Source organism: Mustela erminea, chromosome 18, assembly GCF_009829155.1.
Source record: "Mustela erminea isolate mMusErm1 chromosome 18, mMusErm1.Pri, whole genome shotgun sequence".
NCBI lineage: Eukaryota > Metazoa > Chordata > Mammalia > Carnivora > Mustelidae > Mustela > Mustela erminea.
This window is the reverse complement of record NC_045631.1, coordinates 23,465,600-23,490,684: the sequence shown is the minus strand read 5'-3', so window position 1 is coordinate 23,490,684 and position 25,085 is coordinate 23,465,600. Positions and strand designations below refer to the sequence as shown.

At 49.2% G+C, this 25,085-nt stretch overlaps 1 protein-coding gene and 1 long non-coding RNA gene across 2 annotated transcripts in view; one reads left to right on the top strand and one right to left on the bottom strand.

The window, feature by feature from the left end:
- Nucleotides 1-850: 850 nt before the first annotated feature.
- The window catches only part of LOC116577756, a 31,811-nt gene continuing 7,576 nt past the window's right edge, over nucleotides 851-25,085 (top strand). The window contains exon 1 of the long non-coding RNA XR_004280609.1: nucleotides 851-952. This is a non-coding gene — a long non-coding RNA (uncharacterized LOC116577756). The remainder of the gene's footprint in view (nucleotides 953-25,085) is intronic.
- Nucleotides 6,079-8,028, bottom strand: LOC116577754 (C-C motif chemokine 2). Its single transcript, XM_032321411.1, has 3 exons — nucleotides 7,865-8,028; nucleotides 6,972-7,089; nucleotides 6,079-6,610 (listed from the first exon to the last, which is right to left on the bottom strand). The coding sequence occupies exons 1-3, from the start codon at nucleotides 7,938-7,940 to the stop codon at nucleotides 6,499-6,501; spliced, it is 306 nt and encodes a 101-aa protein (XP_032177302.1). The 5' UTR covers nucleotides 7,941-8,028; the 3' UTR covers nucleotides 6,079-6,498.

The following is a 25,085-nucleotide window of genomic DNA, read 5'->3' as shown; positions in this document are numbered from 1 at the left end:
TCCATTCACATTTGGTGAGTATCCATAGGTAAGGACTTGGTAATGCCATCTTACTGTTTTCTATTTTGTAGTTCCCTTGTTCCTTTCTCCCTCTCTTGCTGCCTTCATTTGTGAATTGATTATTTTCCATAGTGGTATGCTTTGACTCTTTTCTATTTATCTTTTGCGTATGTAATATAGATGTTTATTTGAGGTTACCATGAGGTTCACATAATACATCTTACAGATTTAATAGTCTATTTTATTCTTGTTGCTTAACTTGGACAGCATACAAAAGCTTTACCCTTAGGGGCACCTGGGTGGCTCAGTCATTAATCATCTGACTTCAGCTCAGGTCATGATCCCAGGGTCCAAGGATTGAGTCCTGCACTGGGCTCTCTGCTCAGCAGGAAGCCTGCTTCTCCCTCTCCCACTCTCCCTGCTTGTGTTCCCTCTCTCGCTGTGTCTTTCTCTGTCAAATAAATAAATAAAATCTTTTCTAAAAAAACTTTTACCCTTTTATCCCTCCTTTTATGTTTATGTTACAACTTTACCTCTTTTTATATTGTGTAACCATAAACAAATCATTATAGTTATAGTTATTTTTTATACTTTTTGTCCTTTACCCTTTATAGTAAAGTTAAGTGTATTTGAGTGTTCTGAATTTGACTATTTACTTAGTTTTCCTAGTGTGATGTATATGTTTTCATGTTACTAATGAGCATTCTGCCCTTTCAGCTTGAAAAACTCCTTTCAGCATTTCTTGTAAGGCAGGTCTAGTGGTAATGAAGACTTCCAGTTTTTGTTTGTCTGGGAAAGTCTCCAGATATCCTTCATTTCTGTAGCACAACTTTTCCAGGTAGTGTTTTGATTGGCAATGTTCTTCTCTCAGTGGTTTCACTACGTCATCCCACTGTCTCCCCACTGTAAAGTTTCTGCTGGTAAATCCCGATTACCGTCCCAGGCTTCCTTTGTAAGTAACAAGGTTCTTTTCTCTTTCTGCTTTTAAGATTCTTTTTGCCTTTGGTTTTTGACAGTTTCATTCCAATATGTCTTTGGAGAAGAGCTCTTACAGTTGAGTTTGTTTGAAGACCTATGAATTTCATGAACTTGGATATTGAAATCTCTCCCCAGATTTGGGATGTTCTCAGACATTACTTCTTTAATGAAAGAAAGTAAGCTTTCTGCTCCCTTCCCCCTCCCTGTCCTTCTGGGACTCCAAAGACTGCTTCTTTTGATGATATCCCATAGATCATATAGGCTTTCTTCAGCCTTCTTTATTCTTTTTTCTTTGTTCTTCTCTGACTAGAACATTTCTAGGCGCTTCTTCACAAGTTCTTTCCTCTCCGTGGTCCACTCTGCTCTTGATGATATCTATTGTGTTTTGCATTTCCTTCATCCCACCTTACACTCCAGATCTTCTTTTTAATGGTTCCTCTCTCTTTATTAAGCTTATTTGGTTTCTGTTTTGTTTTCCTGATTTTATTAAAAGGTCTTTATTAAAAGGTTCTCTTGTATCTCACTGACTTCTTTAAAAATGTCTATTTGAAATTCTTTTTCCAATACGTCCTGGATCTCCATGCTTTCGGGGTCAGTCACTGGAAAATTATTGTAAGCCTTTGGTGGTGTTATGTTTCCTTGATTTTTCATGTTCCTTGAAGCCCTGTTTTGTTTCTTTGAATTTGAAGTAGAAGCAGTAGTCACCTCTTCTGGTTTTCACTGACCAACTTTGGGAGGCAACTTCCTTCCATCAGCTCTGCTAGTGATTTTGAAGCTTTCTCAGAAGTTCTATAGATAGGACTGTTCCATGCTTCCTGCTTCCTCTTGTGACAGAATTCTTAAGCTTGCATGCCTTCTCTCAGTCCTGCAGTACACCCGGCTAAGTGCCAACAGTCTGCCATGCTTTCCCAAGGGTGGAGCTAAAGTCCATGTTTGTGGTCTCGCCCTGGATCATGGCTGCAGGTGGCTTTCTGTGCCGGCCCCCCAAGCTGTCTATCACAGCTTGCCCTTTCCCTTGTCAGGAACACTCACAGGAGGCTAGCCATAGGTTGGAGGGGGTGTTTAGGTGAGGGTCATGGAGTATGGGGGTGCCCATGGGCCGTTTAAGGGGGATCTGCTGCTTTGACATCTCCAGTGGCTTGCAGGCAGGCTTCTTAATGGAGTCTGTGGTGTCATTAGTGGGATCCATGTCCCTTGAACCCCGTCAGAGTCTTATCTGTGTTTGGCCAGCTCCTTTTTGCCCACTCAGTCATGCAGCTCAATGAAACAGTGCTTCAGAGGAGGCAGGAGGCAAATGGGTCTCTTTGGCAGCTTTGTCTTAGCTCAGAAGCTGGGGAAGCTCCCCCCAGTGCTCTTGCTTCCCACCACGGGAGAAATCACAGTTTGAGAGGGTCTCTCTTGGCTCTGGTTGGTGTCTCTTTGGGGACAGAGGGGTGCAGGTAATGTCAAACTGTTCTTCTTACCCTCTCCAATGCATGCAAACTTGACTTGTTGTTGTGTTTTTTTCTGAGAGTGTGCTGGAACTTCTCTGCCTAAAACCTGGGCTTCCACAGATGTTCTCTTATTTGTAAGAGATTGCCTAGGGCAGTGCTTTCTGAGGGGCTCCCAGACCACAGCCAAGAGAGGTCCCTGCAGGTTCTACAGCCAGGACTGGTATCTATATGCTTTTGACCCGATGAATGGGTGAGTGGCTCCTTCCTTGGTGCATGGTGCCAGATCCCACAGCCCCCAAAGTAACTTTTGTCCATGGATAGGTGCAAAATTGTTGTTTAGGGGGAGATATGAGCAAGGGACTTCTTATTTGGCCATCTTACTGACTTCAGTCCTTTTTCTATTATCGTTTTGTGATGCACAGAGAGTACCATTTTATTAGACACCATTTTATTCTGCTTTTTTTCTTTTATTATATATACATTTTTAGTTATTTTCTTAGTGATCACTCTGAAGAGTAACATTATCATGTATCACAACCTGGTTAAGATTAATGCCATCTTAATTTCAACAGTATGAAAGCTTTGATCCTTTGTAGCTCCACCCCTCCCCACTTTAAAGCTTTGATGGATGGAGAAAAGTGTCATGAGCTAAAGAATGCAGGTGGACTCTAAAAGTTAGAAAAAGTGAGAAAACAGATTCTCCCCCAGAGCCTCCAGAAGGAGTGCAGCCCTGCTGAGTCATTGCAAACTTCTGAACTCCAGCACTATAAGGTAATATATTTGCATTGTTTTAAGCCATTAAGTTTATGATATATTGTTACAGTAGCAATAAGAAATTAATAGAGACTTTGATACTTGGAAGAGGAATGTTGCTGTAATGAATACTAAAAATAATAATAATAATAATAATAATAATGTAGAAACAATTCTGGAATCCAGCAGAGGCTGGAAGGATCTTGAGTACAATAGAAAAAGCATAGATTTCCTGGAAAAGATCGTTGGCAGCTGCAGGAAATGAATACACCGCACTTGGCATTCCTTCTTAAACCAGGGCCTCTTGCCAGGGATTCGTGCTAATAGTTTCGTCACACGGAAAGCAAGGACTCCCATGCTTAGCTGCAGGAAAAAAAATGGATTGAAGATTGAAAAAAAAAAAAAAGGTTTGGAAAGGGAATGTGAGCAGATTTCTTTTGGGCTTGAGCTCATAGACAGACCCTCTCACAGCTTCCCCTCCTTTGAGACCCCCCATCTCAAATCTACCTGGCTTCAGAGGGTCTCACGCTCAGTAAACTGTACGGGGATGTACCATTTGCTTGCCCTGCATTCCCTTCCGCCTCCTGGCATCCACTGCCATGAGGGATTTAGTCCCGGTTGGCAAACAAGGCTGCAGATTGGAGAGGTAGAGGAGAGGCAGGGAGGGCTGGTGGACAGGGCATTTGGGTCAGTGAGCTCCGTAGAAAACAGCCAATAAATCGTCCTCTGACTGATGTTTCAGTGGACTTTGGGGAGTGTTACTTGGAGCTTTGATGGAATCCCTCAGCCCAAACCAGGTACCTGGACTGGCTTGAAGATGGAGAAACAGAATCCCATTTTTTCCTCTTCAGCTCCAACTGGTAGAAATGGAAGTTTGCCAAGACATGCATTCGCAGATCCTCGAACCTTGGTTCTGTGGAGTTCCTATTTGTAACACATTATCATCCCCACTTTGCTGGTGGGGAGTCAGAAGACTCAATCTGCCCTGAATGACAGAGTGAGTCAATCCCAGTGCTGGGATGAGAACTTGAGTGCCTCTGTCAGCCAGCGTTTTCCTCAGCTACAGAAGGCATTGCCCAGTTTAGCTTGATACACCAGCCATCTCCCCACCAGATTGGCCTGATGAATCTGCACATTTACCACACAGAACTTATTCAGTAGGGCAAGATATTAGGGCACCTTTGTGGTTCAGTCTATTGGACAGCTGCCTTGAGTCAGGTCATAATCTCAGGGTCCTGGGATAGAGCCCCACATTGGGCTCCCTGCTCAACGGGGTGTCTGCTTCTCCTTCTCCCTCTGCCACTCCATGCAGAGGGGCTTGTGCACCATGCTTTCTCTCTCTCTCAAATAAATAAATAAATAAATAAACAAACAAATAAATAAAATCTTTTTAAAAATAGGGCAAGATATCTACTTTCCTTAGTGAAAAGGCTGTCTGTACCTAGAGGGATCAAATACCTTCCAGGTAAGGTCAAATGCCATTCAAGGGAGTATAGACCTTAGGCGGACATTCAGGAAAAAGAGGCTTATCCATATAAATGGATGATCCCAAGCTCCTTGAATTGAAATGGGGACAGTGGTGGACAGAAGTACATTCTGATTTCAGGGAAATTGTCTCCTTAGAATGTGGGTTGTAGAAGGGACTTCTATGTCTTATGTGATGGTTCCTTCTCCATCTACAATGCACAGCATTTCACTCTACCTAGTTCATTCTTCTCCAAAGTTGCTTCTTGGGTTTCATATTCAGGAACACATCACCTCTTGCCTCGATCATGGCAGTAGCCTCTCCCTTGTCCATACTTCTCCAGGCTTTTCAGAAGCCAGTAAGTTACTGGCTCACTTCTGAGCGTCCAAACATGACATGTCCTTACACATTGGTGCAAACATTTTCAACATCTCCTTTTAACCTGTGAGGTTGAGTACTGACTTACCACACTGACATTCAGAACCTTTGACTCAACATTCTTTCCTAAACTTCCCCATCCCTTGACACAGATATGGACCCCCACTCCCATCTGATGGGTTTTCACCCTCTTTTATGTACATGTCATCATCATTTCTAACTCAAGGTGTTGGCTTCCACTCTTCTTTCTCCTCTTCTAAGGTTTTATTTATTTATTTGGAAATGAGAGAGAGAGAACGCGTGAGCAAGTGTGAGGGTGGAGATGGGAGGGGAGCAGAGAGACAAAAGAAACTCCATGCTGAGCACAGAGCCAAGGCAGAGCTCAATCTCATAATTCTGAGATCATGATCAGAGGTAAAATCAACTGTTGGACAACGTTCAACCAACTGAGCCACCCAGACTTCCCCCATTTTTAAGATTTTATTTATTTATTTATTTGGGACAGAGAAAGTTCTTCTTCCTCTTCTAAATGATACTGTATTATTTTTCTAGAAAAATCTTGTGCATTCATCAAAGATAAGTTGAAGTCATATCTTCTTTATGAAATCTTAACATAACCATTTTAACAATGGTCATTTAATGACTCCATGATTTCCCAAAGTTTGCAGTGTCTATATTACTCTGAGTTGGAGATGACTTGGAGGAAGAGAGACTGGGGGCAAGTATCCCAGTTCAGGGGCAGTAGCCTTAGGTTATGGGAAAGATTGAGGGCAGGGGTCAAGGGCTGTGAGAAAGGAGATAGGGGTGTTATTAAACAGAGTACAAGGATAACTAGGATCTAGGCAGTTGGTCTCAGGGATTGGAGTGGTAGGACTGGAATGCCTGACTGAGTCTGGCCTTAAAGGTTCTTCTATAGTTACTCAGAGGAGCCTACCCAGTGGAAAAGACCAGGGCCAATCCACAGTGTCATTCCTCCCAACACAAACCCACCCTCTGTAACCATATTCCTTCTTCCTTACCAAGATTATGCTCAGCTTTTTAATTTCCTTCAAGAAAACACCAGAAGTCAGATTTTGTACAAAAATATATATATATATGTATATTGATCAATAGTTACAGAATATACATTTCCACAATACCATTGTAAGCAAGCTTTGGAATTTAAAACGTAGTCTTGCCTTAATGATCCCTGCAAGGATCTTCACACCAGCCCAGGGGTTGGAACTGGGGCCCCCAGAGGAAAGTAGTTTGTTTCCAAGTCTCCATATTAAATCAAATCAAAACAAACAAACAAAAAAACACACACTAGTATCCATGGGAGATAAATTTAAAACATCAATAACTTAAATAAGATTAACATTACTTAAGGCATCGTGTGCATATCAATATGGTTCATAACCTTTGCAACTGTAATAAAATATCAGAGGGCATTTAGGGTAAGTTAGAAGAAAATAAATTAGTTTCAGATTCTTCGGTTTTCAGAGTGAGTATTCATGGCTTTGCAGTTTGGGTCTGGGTTTTCTTGTCCAGGTGTGCCATGGAATCCCGGACCCACTTCTGACTGGGGTCAGCGCAGATCTCCTTGTTAAGGAATGTCTTGAGGCTGCAGAGGAGAGAGGATGGAGTTAGATAGAGTCCCCCTGAGATCTCTGCCTCAGACTCCAGCCCATTCTGCCCTGAGCTGCTGCCATGGGAATGAGAAGAGGAAGGCAGGTGGAAAGAGGGCACCTAGGCAACTGTCCCAGTTTTAGCCATCCTGACTTCCTGCTGGGGAAATTGGGAGGATGTGTATAAGCTCCTGGATGGAGAGTGATGGTGGGGGTCTGTTTTGACCTTGTGGCCTCAATATTCCCATTATGGATATTAGATTAGATGACCCACATCTCTGACTCTAAGTTTGTAAGGCTTTCTTCTCGCTCCCAGAAGAAGAAATGGACCAGGGAGGGCTGAGGTGCTCAACTTACATCACAGCTTCTTTGGGACACTTGCTGCTGGTGACTCTCTTATAGCTCACCAGCCTCTGCACTGAGATCTTCTTATTGGTGAATGTATAGCAGCAGGTGACCGGAGAATTAATTGCATCTGGAAATAAGACCACAAAGAAAAAACATTTTAGGACACCCCGTAGATTCTTCTGATCTTAATCGTAGCAGAAAGGAGCAGTAAGGGGAAGGCAAAGGGAAGTGAGGAGTGGAGGTAGGACCCATACATCCCAATATTTCTGCCTATGCTTCAGAGCTTGAATGTCATACAAACTCAGTTTCCTCTACTTTATAATGGGTGCATAGCACCCATTAAGTATTATAAGCGGGAGTTGTTAAAACTGGATAATTCCTGGGAGTGTCCTTAATCATCAGTCCTGGGAAGAACAGATAATCCAAATATCCAGGGTCAGGGAAGATCAGCTGAGGGTCCCCCTCCAGGCTCCAAGTTATGAGTTTCCCTGACCCCCAATGCCTCTGTGGAGCCCTGTCTCTGGATGCTGGACTGAACAAAGCACAGGCCAGACTCTGGGTCTCCTCCTTTCCCCTCTACCACCTCTGGAAATGCCAGGCACACCCACCACCAGTCCCCCTCTTTTTGATCACCCCAGTTCCCCCAAACATGGCTACAAGGAGCAGGGGCACTGAGGGGATGATGGTAGAGCTGGAGACCTGGAAGGACTGGATTTGGGGTCCATGGCTGGAATTTCCGGGAGCAACCGAGTGATCAGTTTCACTCCTTGTCCTTCTCTGACTCTCCTGATCTTGGAAAGCAGTCATGGATGGGAGATGGTGGGTAGTCCTCCTGCTCTGGTGGCCCATGAGAACCCAGAGGTGTGGTGATGGGCTTTGGAGGGAAAGCGAGAGGGGCTTACCTGGCTGGGCGAGCACCTGGATGCTGATGGCGGCAGCCGTGAGCAGCAGGCAGAGAAGTGTGGCAGAGACCTTCATGTTGGCGGGGAGCAGGGAGCTTGGGCGTGAGAGCTGGAGGTTTCTGGGTTGATCTCAGCTTCTCTGCTCCTCTGGCTCCTGGGGCTGCTCTGCCCGCCTTTTATTGAGGCTAAGAGAGGGTGGAGCTAAGAGAGAAAGTTTGGCCCAGGGCAGCATTATTCTCAATGAATGACGAAGAGGAATCAAAAATGTGCTGAGCAAGTGTGGGGCCCTTGGGAGGTTTCCAGGAAGTAGGAGGAAGCAGTGAGTCCGGGCGGGACACTTTTTCCATCTGCTGCTAAGACGAGCAGAAGTGGAGGTGGGCGGTGAACAGTTATGTCCAGAGCGACTACAGATGTGAACAAAGCAGATTATTCTGAGGAATTCCAGTTTCTCTGAAGTGAAAACTCTGCAGTAAAAGAGGAAACAAGGAAAGAGAGGTCACAGGAGAGGACAGCATCTCAGGCTCCCCCTCACTCGCCTGTCTTTAGGCAACAGCCCTTGAGGTTTCCAAGCCAGGAATGGGTCCTGATGCCTTCTTGCTGGGTTCCCCAGCAGCGTACTAAATCCATTTGCTTCTTAAAATCCAGCACAATCGAAGCTTAGCAGAACTATAGGATTTTGTAACCATAGAACCAAGTTCTAAGTATCGCTGGGTTTAAGACTTGGAAGAAGCCATATAGATCATATAGGGCTACAAAGAAATTTCCATGTCATACTCAGACAGGGCTTACTTTGTGCTGGGAAGACCCTAAGCCCTTTACAAATGCCAGGTCTTTCAATTCTCCAATCCCACCTGGTAGGTAGGTATTGTTAATTCCCATTTTATGGATTAGACCACCGTGGCACAGAGGGGTTAAATAACCTGCCAGGGTTCCCAGGGCACAGTGTCTGTGACTCATCATCCAGCTGGCTGTCTGCTGATACACCTGGGTGTCCTCGGTCCTCCACATCTGCCCAATTAGCAGGCATCGAAAGGCAAACCGAAGAACATTCCTTGTGGTTTAAGTCGCTGTGGGATTTGGAGTCTGTGGTTAACAGCACAGGCAGCAGCAGGCACCAAGGGCATCCCTGTTGTGGGGGGCTGGTATCCCAGGTCCTTTCTGTTTCCCAGGGAGCCGGAGTGAGCAGAGGAACGGTATTACAGAATTCAAATGCCTGCCTTAGCACTATCCCCAGAAACCCCCAAATCACCATCATAAAACCCTAAAGACCTTCACACTGATTTCAGCGAATTCCTTTCTTTTGCAAATACAATAGGATTCCGTGAGGCCCCTTAGCGGCTGAGTCAAGCCTGAGACTAGAACTTGCAGTCTCAGCTCTGTCCTTCCAGGGCTTCGTGCTTCTGAGCTCACTTTTGCCCAGTCGGCCATGGAAGGATCTAGTGACTCTACTTTCTTAAAGGACTGTGGAGACGAACCCTCTGAAAAGGCACAGAGCTTCCCAGAAGAAATACTTGCCAGTCACTACCTGTGGGATAAGAAATGGGTCCTCCTGAGCGTGACCGTGTCTGGTCCACAGTTGGTGGTCAGCAATGGCAAGGGAAAGGGAGAACCGCTGGTTTGGAGTGCCTCCTAGCAGCCGGGCCCTGTGCTGAGGGCCTTCCCAGCATTGCGTCAGTCCCCCACACCCACCATCTTCCTTGGGTGGAGACCGGAGCTAAATAATTTGTCCAGGATCTCACAGGTAAGAGCAGGTGGAGACAGGCTTCCCACCCAGGATGCTCTGACTCCAGAATCCTTACTCCCAGGTGCTAGGCTTGTCTCCTGATGGATGCTGGTTTCCTAGAGAATCTGAGAGCAGAGACTCTGCAGAGAGACCATTCTAGACTCTTGGGTATAATTGCGAAAACACAGAATAAAGAGAACAAGTCAATATGTGTGCTGCTTGGCTTGTACCCCTCCTGGAGCCTTATTTTCATTCTGTCTTGCTAGTCCTCTAACCCCCTGCCCTCACTGAAAGCCCTCTGCATTTGGCTCAGTACTCTGCCAGTCCATTCTTCTTAGATGAATAAAGCATGTTTTGGAATGTAGACTGTGCAGTTTCATCCATGTCTTCCCAGACCACCTCACCTTAACTTCCCAGAAGTTTGCCCTCATAGTAATGCAAACCCTTCCCTAATCACGCAGTTTTCCCTGCCATGGGCTGAGAGGGTTGGATCCCATTTCCCCGAGGAACCCACCCATTCTTTCGGTTCTGTCCAGGTGAACAGGTTTAAAGATGCTGAGATCCTGGGTCAGCCATGTCCCGGTCAAGCCTAGAACCCTGGAACATGGAGCCAAAAACTCCGGAGAGATGACAAGCTCCCACATCTTCTCTTCCATGTGAGGAAACTGTATTCCAGAGGGTGGGGGTGGGGGGAGGGGTGGGCAACTGACCAGGGTCCCACAGGAAATCTTCTTGGCTTTTCAGAGTATTTAGATGGACCTCTAATGCTTTGAAACTAAGTCTCTACTTCCAAGAAGGATCATCAGTTTGGGAGAGTGACTTGGTCTCTGCCGAGTGTGAGACAGTAAACAGATCCAAGATGGGGGGGTGGGAATAGGAGAGAAAGTGTCTGGATAGCTATCCTCCTCCTACCTCCCCTGTCAAGCAGAGAGGCTCGCCTCTGCGGGAAGGTCAGTCACGGAGGAGAAACAAGTGGAAATTCCCACTCTGAGGCAGCTCTGGAAGTTCCCGGATCCCATGGAACACAGTGCGTTTGGCTGGAGCCTGCATTCCAGTTGCTGGGCCTGGAGCCAAGGCCATCTCACGTGGAGCTGTGCTGGGAACGTCCCAGCACAAGATCTGGGTTGGGTCGCTGCTCAGGAGCATACAAGGGAAAGGCCCAAAGAAGGGTACTGAGGGAGGCAGGGTCAAGATTTGGCAACTCCCTGAAATATGCAACCCCTCCTCCCCCCGGGCCCCTGCCCATCCCCTCAGAGATGAGGAATGGAAAAGTTCTTCTTGGTGAATAATCTCTTTTCCTTCCTTCCAGTGGGCTGGTTCCCCATAGGCATCCTCCGCGTGGACTTTTGTCATCATCCCAGACTCCCACTCATTGTCAGGGGTGACGGAAAGAGGAAATAAGACTGAGCTTTCTAGAAATATCAGAAACAGCACCTGGCCCTCTGCCTCGGCTCTCTTCTGCAGGTCCCTTGCTTCCCCCTCTTCATCTAGCACAGTGCCCCCTTGCCTGTGCCTTCTGTGTCCCTTCCCCTCCCCAACCCTGCCACTTAGGCCTTTGAGTGAGACCCACAGTGGGCTCTGCACTGGTTAAGTTCTTCCTAGACACCTCCTCCAGGCCTCTTTCCAGGTTTGCTTTTAGCTCCAGGGATACCAGAACCAATTTTCCTGGGGCCCCCTACTCTGGGACTCCTGTCCTTTCAAGGACTAGAAACCTGTATTCTTGTGCAGAATGCCAGATGAGCACAGGACCTTAGAGATCATCTCCCTGTTTTCTTGATGAGGAAAGCGAGGCTGAGAAAGAGGCAGTGGGAGGCCCGGTTGGCATGGAAGGCGGATGGCATAGCGTGTGTTCATTTCCAGGCTTCCAGTGCCGCACCCTTGTTCATAGCCGGCGCTGTCTCCCTAGCAGAGCATTCGTGCAGGTAGCACCAGGAGGGGGACTGGGGTAAGCCAACCAGACCTGAAGCTTGTTTTCCTGAAAGAAGGGTTAAGTATCCACGGGCAGTGGGGCTGAGTGAAGTTCACCCCAAGCTTCTAGCTGTAGGCATTTCCAGTGTCCTGGGCTGGATCTGCCCCAGGTTTATTTGCATGCAGGACTCATGATACTACCTGGGGGTTGGGGGAGTGAGGAGGGGTGCATGGTGGTGGAGGGGGGCAGTCGGGGAGGTGGAGATAGCCTTGGGAAGAGAAAGGGAAGATTCACCTGCAGTGGCTGGGTTGGTCGTGGGGCGGGAGTGGTGTCCCACCTGAACCAGGAGCTGGTCCCTTAGACTCCCCTCTGGGCCAGCCCTCATGGAGCAGCACCTGCGCCCTGCAGTGAGAGGCTGCCCTGGGCCAGGGGGCGAGTGGAAAGAAACTGCTGGGATAGTCACAGCGTGAGTCACCGCAGCCCCTCCGAAAGACAGTAGCCAAGGGGAGCAGAGTAGGGAAGAAGTCACTTTCCTCAGTTGGGGATCTCATTGCCGGAGGTGGCCTGAGCAGTGTGGGGGTGTGGGGGTTGGGTGGGGGAGGGTGGCTGGTGAGCACACTTGAGATGCCCGTGTGAAGGTGCTGACCTGGGGGTGGACCTTATGGTCATGAAAAGCAGGCAGATAGAAACAGAGAAACATTTCACAACCTCACTGAATTTTTGCTTTCAGGGAGAGTCTGGAGACAAGCGGCAATTGCAAACTGGACAGACGGGGCTGGGAGTCCCTGCTAAGGGCTCCAGAAGGTTACGTGGTGGCTCCCTTAAGATGGGCACCCGGGTTGGGTTGGCAGGTTCTGAGGTTTGGGGGATTTTTCAATGGGGAGGGGCGCATTTTGGAGGTGACTTGCAGCCACTGCAAATTTAAAACCCTGGCATGTCCCCTTGGGATTTTGTTAAAGAGCCAGTTCCGATCTCTGGGTCTTGGGTGGGCCCGAGATCCTGCATTTCCAACCAGGAGATACTGTTGATACTGGGCCAGGGTCCTACTAGAACAACCTTAAAAGGATTGAGTGTGGGAAATGCTGGTCAGGTATGGGGAATAGCGAGCAGTTCATGCTGTCCAGTCCGTGGTTCTTATCTGGGGCTCTTGGCTCTTGGCTAGGCTTTGAGAACCATCTGGAATTGTCTTCCACACTTATGTGTTGTGTATTTCTCTAGAGAGAGCGACCATAGCTTCCATCAGATTAGCAAAGGCATCTGTGACCAAATAAAACTAAGTACCAAGGAACCTATCAAAAATACAGAGTTCTGGTCTTCACCCAAGACCCGCTGAATCACAATCTGTAATTTTATGATGTAAACCTGTATTTTTTTTCCCTAAGCTGTCCCTCCCACCCCTCCCAGCCATGTTTGGACAACCCTGGCCTAAAGCAAGAGGTACACAAAATAGGGGCGGTGCTGGCCAGGTTGGGCGGCCCCAGCAGAATGAGGCACAGGTAGAAAAGGGCAAAGAAACAAGAGGAGAAAGAGTGAGTGAAGGGCAAGGAAGAAGAGGCCCCCTGGACTCATGGAGAGAATCCTGGGCAGTGTCAAAACCCCAGGGCCAGAGGCCCGAGTCTGCCTCTGTCTGGCTGTGTGGCCTTGCATAAGTCACTTGACCCCTCTGAGCCTCTTCTGTAAATTGTGATTAGTAAGACAGCTGTTTCCAACGTTGTCATGAGACTTGCATGAAATAATAAGCCAAGGGTGCTTTGTAAGCACCGTGTAAAGAGCTGTGTCACTCTGAGGACCTGAGCAAACTACAGTGGGAGGGCAGCCTGGGGCGCCCATGCCGGCCCGGGCAGCAGGTGCGCCTCCCTCCGCCTTCAGGTCGGGCTGTGGAAGTCCATTGGACATGCGCGTTACAATGCGGTGAGGTTTCGATTTCCTAAGTTTTCTCTCATCCCTGTTCTCTTGTCTTCTTGGACAGAAGGAGAGCCTTGGGCAACCGAAAAAAGCTGTTAGGACGGAACAACCCCAGAATCACGTTCGGGCCCTGGCTTGTCACACAGCCAGCTCTCGCTGGAGAGCTCACGTCCCAACAGGCCCCTGTCTGCCCTAGAAGCTCGTGTGGCTCTCTCGGCCTCTGCCTCTGCTTCCAGAGCCCTCTGTGCTCCAGCCCGCCTCGAGGCTCTCACCTGGGCTGGATCCCAGCCCCCAATGCATCCATGCAGTTAAGTTCTCCTGAAATACTGTTTGAACCTACAGCCCGTCCGGGAATCTCGAATGGTTTCCCCAGTACCTGAATTAGAGGATGGTCTAGTGTCAGACAGGGAAACGAGTAGAGAAACAAGACTGCTGGTTTCCCGAGTTGCCCATGGCTTCTATTTGGGGGAAGAGGTAGTGGCAAGGGTTGGGGGGCCAGCAAAAAGGCACTAGGCAAGAGTGATTTTTAGGGGCCACATGGATTCTTCTTTGGGGACGAACAGCTTCTCTCTTTTGGTTGCAAAATGCCGCCTCCGGAAAAGCGAAACTTCCCCGGCCACAAAAAGCTCCTTCTTTGTTAATGGTTTCAGCTGGCGCGCTGGTGCGCTGGTGCAGCCCCAGCTGGCAAAGCTTTGGCTCTATTCATGAGCTTCTTCTGCATTTACTCTAAGGCAGAGCCCGAGAAGAGTCTGCAGGAGCACGCAGATGGGATCTGCCTAGGGGAGGGAAGAAGTTGAGGGGGACGGTTGCGCAAAGCACAACCATTTTTTTTTTTTTCTGACTTAAATCGAGGATTTAAAACAAAGTGTTACCAAATCATTCAACTTTGCAATGTCCATGTTGCTCAAAAATAGAGCCAAGGGGACGAGAGAAACGTCACAAGCACGCTGCTCTCGGAGCTCTTGGTAACGCGGTGGGGATGGCAAGCAAGCAGGGGACAGACACACTGGCAGACGGGGACTCGGGTGTGTGTTCACTCTTGCGTTCACTCTTGCATTAAAGCCTAGCCTTGGCCATACCACCGGTGGGATGAATGAATGAATGAATTTGGGGAAAATCAGGACTGCTGGTGCCGTCGAGATTCCTCCCTGAGAATCCCTGCTGAGGTTCATTTAAACTGGGGAAAAGAAAGTTGCCCAGGATTTCGGTGCCCTCCCAGATCAGTGCAGAAGAGCCATGCAGATGCTCGTGTGTGCTGTGGGAAGTGCCTGGTGACACAGATCTTAACTTTTCCAGCAAGACTGCCAGCTACATTTTTTGCTTCTTTGTTTGGAGAAATCTTCCTGAGGCTAGAGAAGTAGGCATTCGTTGCATTATGGAGAGTCACTCAAGGTCCTGGGGCAAGGGCGGGGGAAATGTTGGGTGGTCAAAGGGAGAGACTGCCCCTCCCAACCCCCTTGCTCTGCAGAGCTGGGCATGGGGGAGAAAATGGATACATCTTAAGGACAAAGAACATCTTAAGGGGAGAGGAACTGAGGCCACCTCTTTTGAGTCCAACGTGATCAGACACTCTCTCTGTTGAGGCGGTCATCATGCTTTAAGGCTGTGTCCAAACCTGCCAGGGTAGATGGATGTGCTGCCGCGTTGGGAGCCCCAGGGCGGCCCGACGGCCAAGACTGGAGGGGGCACAGTAGAGCGAGAAAGAGGGACAGACTTTGGGTGGTGCAGGGGACAGTAATCCACGGTCACTGGCAGTGCTGGAAGTGATGGCAGCCAAGAGCCCTGGCCACTGTGGTTGAAATACCACAGCAGGACTTGGCAGCTGGAGCCAACGGGTCCCCACGTTTCTTGGGAACTATGACAAAGTTGGGAGGGGACGCTTAAGCCCAGACTGTGCGATTTCCTCCTAATCAGGACGACTTGGGGTTCTGGTAATGAACTGAACATCATAAAGGAACTGAGAACCATTTGCACCCCAAGATGACAAAAAAGGACCATGTCAGCTACACACACATTTCTTTGCTGTGGAAAGTTCACCGTTTCAGCATCTCACAAGCTCCCAATATAGAACGTACTTCTATCCCCAAGCAATGACATGCTGGGCCATGACACGATTCTGATTTTGTGACCATGATTACCATTGGTTTTAAGTGTTTACCGAACGCCTTCTAGAACTCCTGTGTGGTTAACAAGGAATGATTTCAAAACTGTGGGCCACGAGGCACCCGTGACTCTAATTCTTTGCATGTGTTTTATGATTCATAGAATGCTGTGACTCTAACAAGAGCATTGCAGTGTCCATGAGGCTGGGATCATCATTCCCATGTTACAGATGTGGACACTGAGGCTCGGAGGTTGACTTGCTCAGGGACGAGGGAGCTGAGAAGCAGCAGGGCTAGGACTGAAACCTGGGTGTTCCCACCCCAAGGCCAGTCTTCCCCATGCCTTTCCAGTCCTTCCCTTCTGCTTATCGCCCTCACCCTTCCCCCTAAAGCTCACCTCTGTCCACCCTGTCCACGGAAGCTTTGGAAAGGAGGTGGTGGGTGGGTCAGGGGAAGGTGAAGAGCAGGGGTGTAGAGGCACAGATAGGGAAGTCCTCCAACAGGTCCCTGTTCAAGCGAACTCATCACATCATTTTAGCCTCTGCCGCCTGGCCACTCTCTGGACTTTGTCATCTCCCTGAACTTCTGCATTTCATGAAGTTCATCTTAGTAATCCATTTCTTTGACCGCAGCCTTCTGCTTCCTTCCCCTTCAGCAATTCCACAGGCCCTGTGTCAGCAGGTCCAGGCCCCTCCGCCCCTACCTGGCTTCCTTTCCTTCCCGGCTTGCTCATGTCTCATTTCCGCAGGGGTCCGTCCTGTCTCCCCATGGGCCAGTGCCCCATTGCGGGCCATGTGAAGGCCCCCTAATTCCTGACCCTCGGGCCATCAGGCTGGCTGGAGTCTCGCCATCCTAATGACCACACCAGCCACGCTGGCCCCACGTGCCTCGTTCCCTCTGTCCTCTGAACCCCGCACAGGCACAGCACCCGTCACCAGGCCCTCACATCTCAGGCTCCAGGCTCAGGACACAAAATACCTCTTGGGGAAGCAGAGGCTGTGCAGTGGTTAGAATTCCCCCGTGCCCACACCCCCATTCTCATGCTATTGCCTCTCTTCTCTCCTGCTGTAGAAGAGCTCGTCCCTCGTGTCAAGGGGCACTGCTCCATCTACATCCATGAGCTGTTGCAGACTTTTCCAGAACCTGGCATTCTCCTTTCCTCCATGCGATTCCTGGCTCTCTCTTTCTACTCTTCCTTCCCTCTCCCCAGCCAGCAATGCTCAGGTCTTCATTGTTCAAAAAAACGTATTTCCCTTATGCCTGCCTTCCCTCAAGCAATGCCGTGCTCTCTTTCCTCCGTTTCCTGGGAAAAATTCTTTCTTTCTTTTTTTTTTCAAGATTTTATTTACTTACTTGAGAGAGACAGAGAGAGAGAGAGAGAGCGCAAGCATGAGCAAGGGGAGAGGCAGAGGGAGAGGGAGAAGCAGGCTCCCCACTGAGTAGGGAGCCCGATGCGGGGCTCGATCCCCGGACCCTGGGATCATGACCTGAGATGAAGGCAGATACTTAACGACTAAGTCCCCCACCCAGGTACCCCAACCTGGGAAAAAGTCCTTGAATAACTGATCTCTATGTGTGGTCTCTGTATTCTCACCTACAATGAGGTCCTCAAGCAGTTGCCATGTACTTTCTACATCCATCGCTTGAGCTGAAATCCTTAGGGTCTCATCAGGGACCTTCTTATCTCTTCCTGCAGTGGAGTCTTGACAACTCTGATCCCGGGGATCACTGCCCCGTTAACACCATCTGCAGCTTGCTCTTCCGGGAAATGCTGCCCACTGTTGTGTCCAAGGCTCTGTTCTCTTTTCGCGTTCCTCCCTGCTGCTCCCTTGGATACTGTGCTCCCTTGTTTCTCTGCTCTGTACCTCCTTGGATATCGCTGTTTGCAAGGCGCTCGTGCTTCAACTCCCACTGGCGTGAGCAAACTGGTGACCCATGACTTGGTTCTGTTTGCATGGTGAATAAAAAGAAGACAGTTGGGGTGCCTGGGTGGCTCAGTGGGTTAAGCCTCTGCCTTTGGCTCAGGTCATGATCCCAGGGTCCTGGGATCGAGCCCCACATCGGGCTCCCTGCTCAGCGGGGAGCCTGCTCCCCCACCCCCCGCCACCCACCTGCTGCTCTGCCTACTTGTGATCTCTCCCTCTCTGTCAAATAAATACATAAAATCTTAAAAAGAAAAGAAGACAATTAATTGCTAACGTGTAAAATCAGATGGTTTCTCACTTAAAATTGGGGGCATCTGGTTTGTCTTGGTAGAATCGGATCTGGCAGCACCAACCCCCAATCCCATGTGGCAGAAACCCATGACAACGGAGTGACAGCTGTCCCTTTGGATGGAGCACCGGCTCTTGGCTTCCCTGGAGATGGCCCTCCCACCCCCAGGGCTGCTCTGTTGCTTGCTGCTGGCCTCCTCGCACTCATGTGTCTTCTCTACCTGGCCCCCGTGGTAGCTAAATGTGTTACCCTGGGTCTAGACTCTCTTTCCTCTGGACTCCCATATTCAAACTCTCATTATCCAGCACAACTCTGCAGGCAAGCTCTAGACTTGTACTTCTCTCCACCTCCTGGGCCTGTACACCTGGGTGTCCCCCACTTCCAAGGGGACATCCTTCCTTCTTGGTATCTCCCCTTTCCCTCCCTCTCTCCCTTCCTTTCCTTCTTCCAACCAAGAAGCATTAAACCGCTGTGACGAATGAGACCTCTCTACCCAAGAGGGCTTCAGGGAATCAGTTTGGTTGGGAGATATGGTAGAGGACTGTGTTGGGGTTGGGCATGCCTACGAGAAAATCTTTTTCCTTAGTTTATTCCTTTGGGGTGGCTTTGGGCAGAAAGTCTATGGAGAATTTTTTAGAAGTTTTTATTTCAATCCTTGTTAGTTACCATACAGTGTGATGTTAGTTTCAGGCATACAATACAGTGATTCAACAATTCCATACATCACCCTGTACTCACCGCAACAGGTGCCCTCCGTAATCCCCATCACCTGTTTAACCCATCTCCACCTCCCACCTCCCTTCTGGTAACCCTAGGTTTGTTCTCTATAGTGAAGAGTCTGTTTCTTGGTTTGCATCTCTCTCTCTCTCTCTCTCGTCTATGGAGAATTTTTGAGGAGGGGTTTTAAGTTCCCCAAACCATGCCTTGATGCTATCTCCATTTGCCTCTGCTTCCAGGTACAGTGCTGAGTGTGAGGAAGACAGGGACATCCTCAGCCCCTGGTCTCGTGCCACTCCCAGACCAGCCTCGCCCACTAAGAATTCACCCATCTGCTCCCAGAGATGGCCAAGCTTGAAAGCAGGGCTTAGATTTCCACGCTCACCTCCTGCTACATCCATTTGGCCTCCAAGCCCTGTCCGTTGCACTACTGAGGCATCTTTAGCAAGCATTTCCTCTTCCTTGTCCCAAAGGACCTGCCTTCCTTTAAATCCTATTAAAACAATTGAATATGATTTCCTGCCAAACAGAAGATCCACCATCTGGTCCATGCTTTGTACTGATAGCAAATCGATCTACCCCAAGCCATCAATCTGGTCTACCAAGAGAGTTTCAGCAGCTCTCTGTTTTGACTTGACGGAGTTCAACTCGTTCCTAGAGCCATTCCTGGAGCTAACTCCTTCCATCTAGCCATCAGGCCGAGTGCCTGGCCATGGCTTACCTTCCAGACCACATCTCATGAGTTATTTCTTTCAGTTACTCTAGGATCTAGTTAACACCTAATGGCTCATTCTCGAAGAAACCAGCCCAGGCTCTCATTGTTTCCTCTGCCTGGAATGGTTGCTGGGCCTTCTCCAAGAAGTCTTTCCAGACTCCTTTTGACATGTGAGCCTTTGTGATCCCGTATGTTACACTTTTCTTTCTATGATGTTGGGAGCACCTTGTATTTTAAAGGTTCTTTATCTGTTTATCTACTGCACGATGCTGTAAGCAAGGATAGGCAGGATCTATCTGTTCTCTGACTTTATCCCAGCATATAGGAGAGGGCCTGACATTCATTCATTCATTCACCATTCATTTATTCATTTACTTAACAAGTGGTAATTAAATGCTTTGTCCATGCTAGATAGGAGCTCTGTACGAGGCCCAGGTTCGCTGAACGCATGAATGGAGAGCTTGGGTGTGACGAGACCTCAGCTATTAAGGGAGTTAAAACCTGAAAGAAATCTGACTCTGATGTTTTGACTGTATTTTGACTGGGTCTGAGCTGTCCTGGGCATTGGCCCAATGGACACCTCCCACTGACTCAGTGTGATACCTTGGCTAAGGGGTTAGCTATGTGGGTCCTCAGCCGTAGAAGGGAAATGGTAAAATTATGACCCCCTGTGTAATGCCGAGGTTCCTTTGCTCCATCGCTTCTCTTCGAGGGCAGCTGCGGAGGAAGGAAGTCTCTCAGTTCTGGAAATTCCCCCATCGGATGGGCCGTTTGGCTTCATGCCCACAGGTCAGAATTAGCATCATTGCACCTCCTACCCATAGCAACCCTGCGGGATGGGCAGGTCTGGGGACAATCATGCCATCACAGGGAGAGGTCAAATGACCTACCTGCCTAAGGTCAAATGTGAGAAGGTACCCGAGCAAGGTTGGAAGGAAGCAGGTCTCCCGTCTCTGTGTTCCGAGCCGGCTTGAACTCCCCCCACCCCCCTCACTGCTCTGGCGGGCATCCTGGTGAGAAAGTGGGTCTGGACACCCAGAGTAGAAACCCAGTGTGGTCTAGGCTAGGCTCTGCTCTCCCATCTTGGCCCACACTGCACCCCCCCCATTCCTGTCTCTCGGATGGGTTTTGCAATGCCATCCTTCTTCTCTTCCTTGCTCTGGGCCAAACATCAAGATCCTGCTTCCCTTTCTAGACATCCGCGTCTGCTGCTCAGTTTTCCTTCCAGTGGTTTTTGCTAGTTCTCCATTTCTCTTTTCTCTCTCATTTCATTTCTGTCTCCTTGGGACGCATCATCCTAATGAGACATCCCGTTTTGAAGGATGACATAAGTTTTTCCGGGAGTGCTTGAGTCTGTAAGCCTTCTAAGAAAAAGAAAGTCATAAAACCCCCTCTCTCTTCCGTTATTTGCATCTGGCAAAACAAAGGAACCGCACCTGCCCAAGCCCCTGCTGGCTTCTCAACCAGGCCCACAGGGAAACCAAGAGGCAGCTCTGACTCTAGAGCTTTCCTGCAAGCCAACCAGAGCTCAGAGCGACTAACTCCCTGTGAATGTAAGAGACCACCCTGTCTCTGGTGGGTGCAGCCCCAGGTGAAGGGGCTGTTCGATGGGTGCACTGCAGCTCTGGGTTGAAAACAGAAAGGCGCCAAGGAGGACGTTCAGCACCCACTCCCCATCTTGGAGACTGAGGCTCTTACAGCCGGAGGAAGCAGTGACTTACTCAAAGTCACAAATCAGTGACGGCTAATTGGGGCTGCCACCTCAGTCTCTGATTCCTCTCCTGGGAGGGGGTCTTTCCTCTCCCACAGGGTTCTTGGAGCATCAGGGCACTCTGGTAAGTGAACTGCAGAATGGATTCTGGATCAATCCCTCACGGTCAGTTACTTCATGCCTTTGAGCTTGATGACATTGCCTGGAGGGGGTCATATCGTTGGGTCACATGCTGGCCACAGAGTCTTTACTCGTGTGATTTTGGCCCTCTGAGGTGCTGGTGAGGGAAACCGAGGCAAGGACCTCTTAACTGTTGGTCATCCACATGTCTGTCCCCAAAACGCACAGTCACCTGCTTGTGTCACAGAGTGGGAGATGCTCTGAAGCCAGCAGGGGATCCATCCCCAAGGAAGAGTCGTCCTCAGGGTTGCCACTCCCATGACTGTGGTGGAGGGACGCCGCACCTCACAGCTGGTCAAGACTGGTCAAGGCTGTTTGCCTATCATCTCTCATTTCCCAGCTCCACAACAACCCAGGGGGATAGACACTCCGTGTTCCCCTTTGCCAAGTGAGAACTCAAGGTTCAGAGGAGTTAAGCACCTCAGACGGGGCCCTGTAGCTAGAACCTGCCAGAACCAAAGCTCTGAATCTGGGGCTTTTGGGCTGTCCTGCTCTCCCACACAAATTCATAGTCCTAAAGCTCATCCGTCCTGAGCATCTCCCACAGCCAGGTTTCCTCAGGCCCTCCCAGCAAGCTGGTGAATTCCCCCCTCCCCGAGGGTCAGTGGTGAAGTAGCTAAAGTGGGCTGCACATTCGGGGCACGTTCTGTGGCCCGGGCTTGCCCAAGCTCGCAGCCTGGAGGAGAAATCGGGAGCCCTCCAGACTGACGGGCCAGGCTGGGACTTCCTGCCCAGAGGTCTCTTTCTCTCTGCTGAGTCCCGCTGGGCCTCTGAGAGAGACAGAGAGGCCTTCTGTCGGAGCAGCCTGGGGTTTCCTGTTCCCCTCACCTCTTCAGGACTCTTCAGGACCTCCGCTCTCCGGAGAAGGAAGCTAAGCCAGGAGTGGATAGCCAGTGAGGATTGGACAGCAGGGCTCTTAAAGGAAGATTGCATTCATTCATTCACTCATGCACCCACTCATTCATCCATCCCTGCATCCTTTAACAAAGCTCTATAGTGATCTATTCTGCGAGAGGCACTGCTCGCTGTTTGGGGGTCTGGGGTTGGTAGAGCATGGCACAGGACTTCAAGGAGTTGAGTGTTGGTCCAGCAGGTTGAATAGAAAACTGTCAGTTGTCCTGAGCTCTTCTAGCTATAAAATCATCCCCTTCCAGCCCCTTCTTTGCCATCCTCTTCTGTGGGTTCTTAAAACATTGTTCCTGGGTATGAAAAGGCTCCCGGCTGGGCTCTCAGCCATCCTCCACCCCAATGCCGAAGGACTGAGATGCCAATCCATTGGGTCTCTTCCATGCTGAGAATCTCTCAATGGTCCCTCTGTGTCCTCAGGGTAAAGTCCAAGCCCATCAGCATGTCTATCCGGAACTTGGTCGTGGCTCAGTCCCTTCCTCTCTCTCTAGCTTCCCTTCAAACTTCAGGCACTCAGGCTCCAGAAAAACCAAAGTGGTTTTCAGGGACTCCCCCCACTCCCTCCTCTACCAAGATCACACTTCTGGGTCTTTGCACATAAGCCATTTCCTCTTTCTGGAGACTCTTACCCTTCTTCACCAGCCAACTTCTACTCATTCTGCAAAACCCAGTTCAGAGGCCCTTTCCTCCTGGAAGCCAAGGCTAGAAAAGACGCCAGTATTCTACATTTCTACAGCATTTAGAAAAGTATTTCAGAGTTTATCTATTCTCTTGGTCTTGCTAGTCTCCCCCTCCCCATTTATCTGGGAGACCGTGGTTCCCCAAGACATAGATAATGCCTGGACAAAGACAGTGCTTAATAATGTTCTACTGAACGAACACAAGGGAAATTCCAAAGACAGAAACTTATTTATCCTCTCTGCTCTAAAACCACTTGCAAAATGCAGCCAACTTGGTCCACCCTCCAGGGTGTCTGGAGCTCAGAAGGAAGGAATGTGTCTGTGATTTTCTGGAGAACAAAAGGGTTACTTTCAAGCCCACAGATGTGGCAAAAAGAAGGAGCAGCTGTTAATCATTGTAACTGGGAAAGTCCGCACACTTTCCTGTGGTTTTTCGCTACAACATAGGTCCTTGGACAGATTTCAAGAGGAAAATAACAAGCTATTTGACCTTTTCCTCTTGCTAGCCAGCATTTTTTGCTCTCTGCTCCACGGCCACGGTTTCAATCTAGGATGATTCCGTTCTTCCCACTCTAGGGCTGGAGCTTGCAGAACTAGCCCTGTGCACAGGTGTCTTGCTGGCCCCAGGAGCTGGGATCCGTGGACTTGCCACCTGTTACATGTCTTGGAATCTAGAGAGAGCCATTGAGTTCCTCAACTTCCTTCTTGCTGCCCTGCTATGGATTCATTCTCATTGCAGAAAAGTGCCGTAGAGAGAATGACAGTTATCAGCAGGCCTACCACTTCCGAGGAAGTTTTAAGAGGTGGGATATTTCCGCTGGATGCTTTACATCTTAATTCATGAAAATAATCAGAATGTCCCACCAGAATAGATACTGGGTCTATATGGACCCATTAAACAGGGGTACTTCCTGCCTTGGTGAAGTTCACCTCTGTTAGTTCTCTCTGCAGATGAAAAAACTGGGCTGGCGGGGTAAAGCGACTTGGTCAAGGTCACACAATCAGCTGAAATCAGAACTGAAATTAGAATCTAGGGCTTCTGACTCTTGTGTGGTCTGCCTTGGGCACCGTCTTGATAAGTGACAGCCTGTGCTCTCACTATCTAGCTGTCTGACACTGTGCAGACATGTCTGGGCACATCACCCTGATTCAGAAACATGTCTCATGTGCGCCAGAAGCAACTTTGCTACCGGAACCCAGGAGTCCCGTGTGTACCTTGGCCCACCTCCGGCTGTGAACCCAGACCCCAGCCAACCTGTAACTCTGGGGATTTGGCCTGGCCACCCCCTCTTCCTCCCCCCAGCTTCACCTCCCAGAGTCCACACCTGATGCTGGATGAGACCCCATGTTCAGAAAAATTTCATCTTAGTCTTTGGGTTTTGGATTTTTTTTTTTTTTTTAACATCCTTACCTGAATAGACAGAAGGAAAAAGACGGCATTCATCCTAGAGGTACAATCTACCTTTGCCGCTGACGTTTGTGTGCACATGACCAAACGCTGGGATCCAAGCTCCTCACCCACCAGTGGATCCCAAGGGCCCGGAATTCTCCTTGTTAGGGTGTGTTGTTCAGCTAAAGCTCATCCTGAGTTTTGGCATTCTACCTTTGCAATGTTTTCACATGTCTTTGTAAAACCGTTCTCTGACATACCTAGTGGTTTTCTTTAAAAAGACTCACATTTTTTTTTTTTACTCAAATACATGTGTTTTGAAAGGAAACATTTTATGACTGCTATAAATGTGAAACCAATATTGTTTGCTATTCTTGCCATCAAAATAAACATTGTTTTGCGATTGGAGCTGGATGCACTTGCCTGCCTGATGTCGGAGCTCTGAGCTTACTCTCTTGTTGAAGAGAGGGAGAGGGAGACAGAGAGAAGGGGGAGGAGGTTGGTAAGTGCTGAGGCTTTCTCCTTGACTGGATCAAAAATGTTAAAAGACAGCTGAAAAGGGAATGTCTTTCCCTACGAGAGGTGATGCTAATGGGTGATGGGGAAGCCCCAAGGGAGACTTGGCTCAATCCGATTTGCCCAGCTGTGGCTCCAGGGGGACTCTGGGGGATCAGAGTGGGGGGAGCTGGCTGCTGTCCCCTAGAAGGGGACTTGGGGAAAGCAAAGTCTGGCCAAAGGCCCTCTGGGTGGCTGCACAGAGCTCCTCACGTGAACCTTGGGGAAAGGCCCCAGGGCTGAAGGACTTCCTCTTCTAATGGACAGAACAGCCCCTAGTTGCTCTGCATTTCACAAAAGAGAAGGGAAACTTCCCAGAAAAACCACAGGAGATATGCTGACGGTGGGGCAGGGGAGGTGAAGAAGGGCCGCCAAGGGGCGCCTGGGTGGCTCAGTGGGTTAAAGCCTCTGCCTTCGGCTCAGGTCATGATCCCAGGGTCCTGGGATCGAGCCCCGCATCGGGCTCTCTGCTCAGCAGGGAGCCTGCTTCCCTTCCTCTCTCTCTCTGCCTGCC

Coding starts and splice junctions, on each gene's coding strand:
- LOC116577754 (XM_032321411.1), bottom strand. CDS start 7,940: ATGAAGGTCTCTGCCACACTTCTCTGCCTGCTGCTCACGGCTGCCGCC. Junction 7,090..7,864: donor CCAGGTGCTCGCCCAGCCAG/GTAAGCCCCTCT, acceptor TCTTATTTCCAG/ATGCAATTAATTCTCCGGTC. Junction 6,611..6,971: donor TGTCCCAAAGAAGCTGTGAT/GTAAGTTGAGCA, acceptor TCTCCTCTGCAG/CCTCAAGACATTCCTTAACA.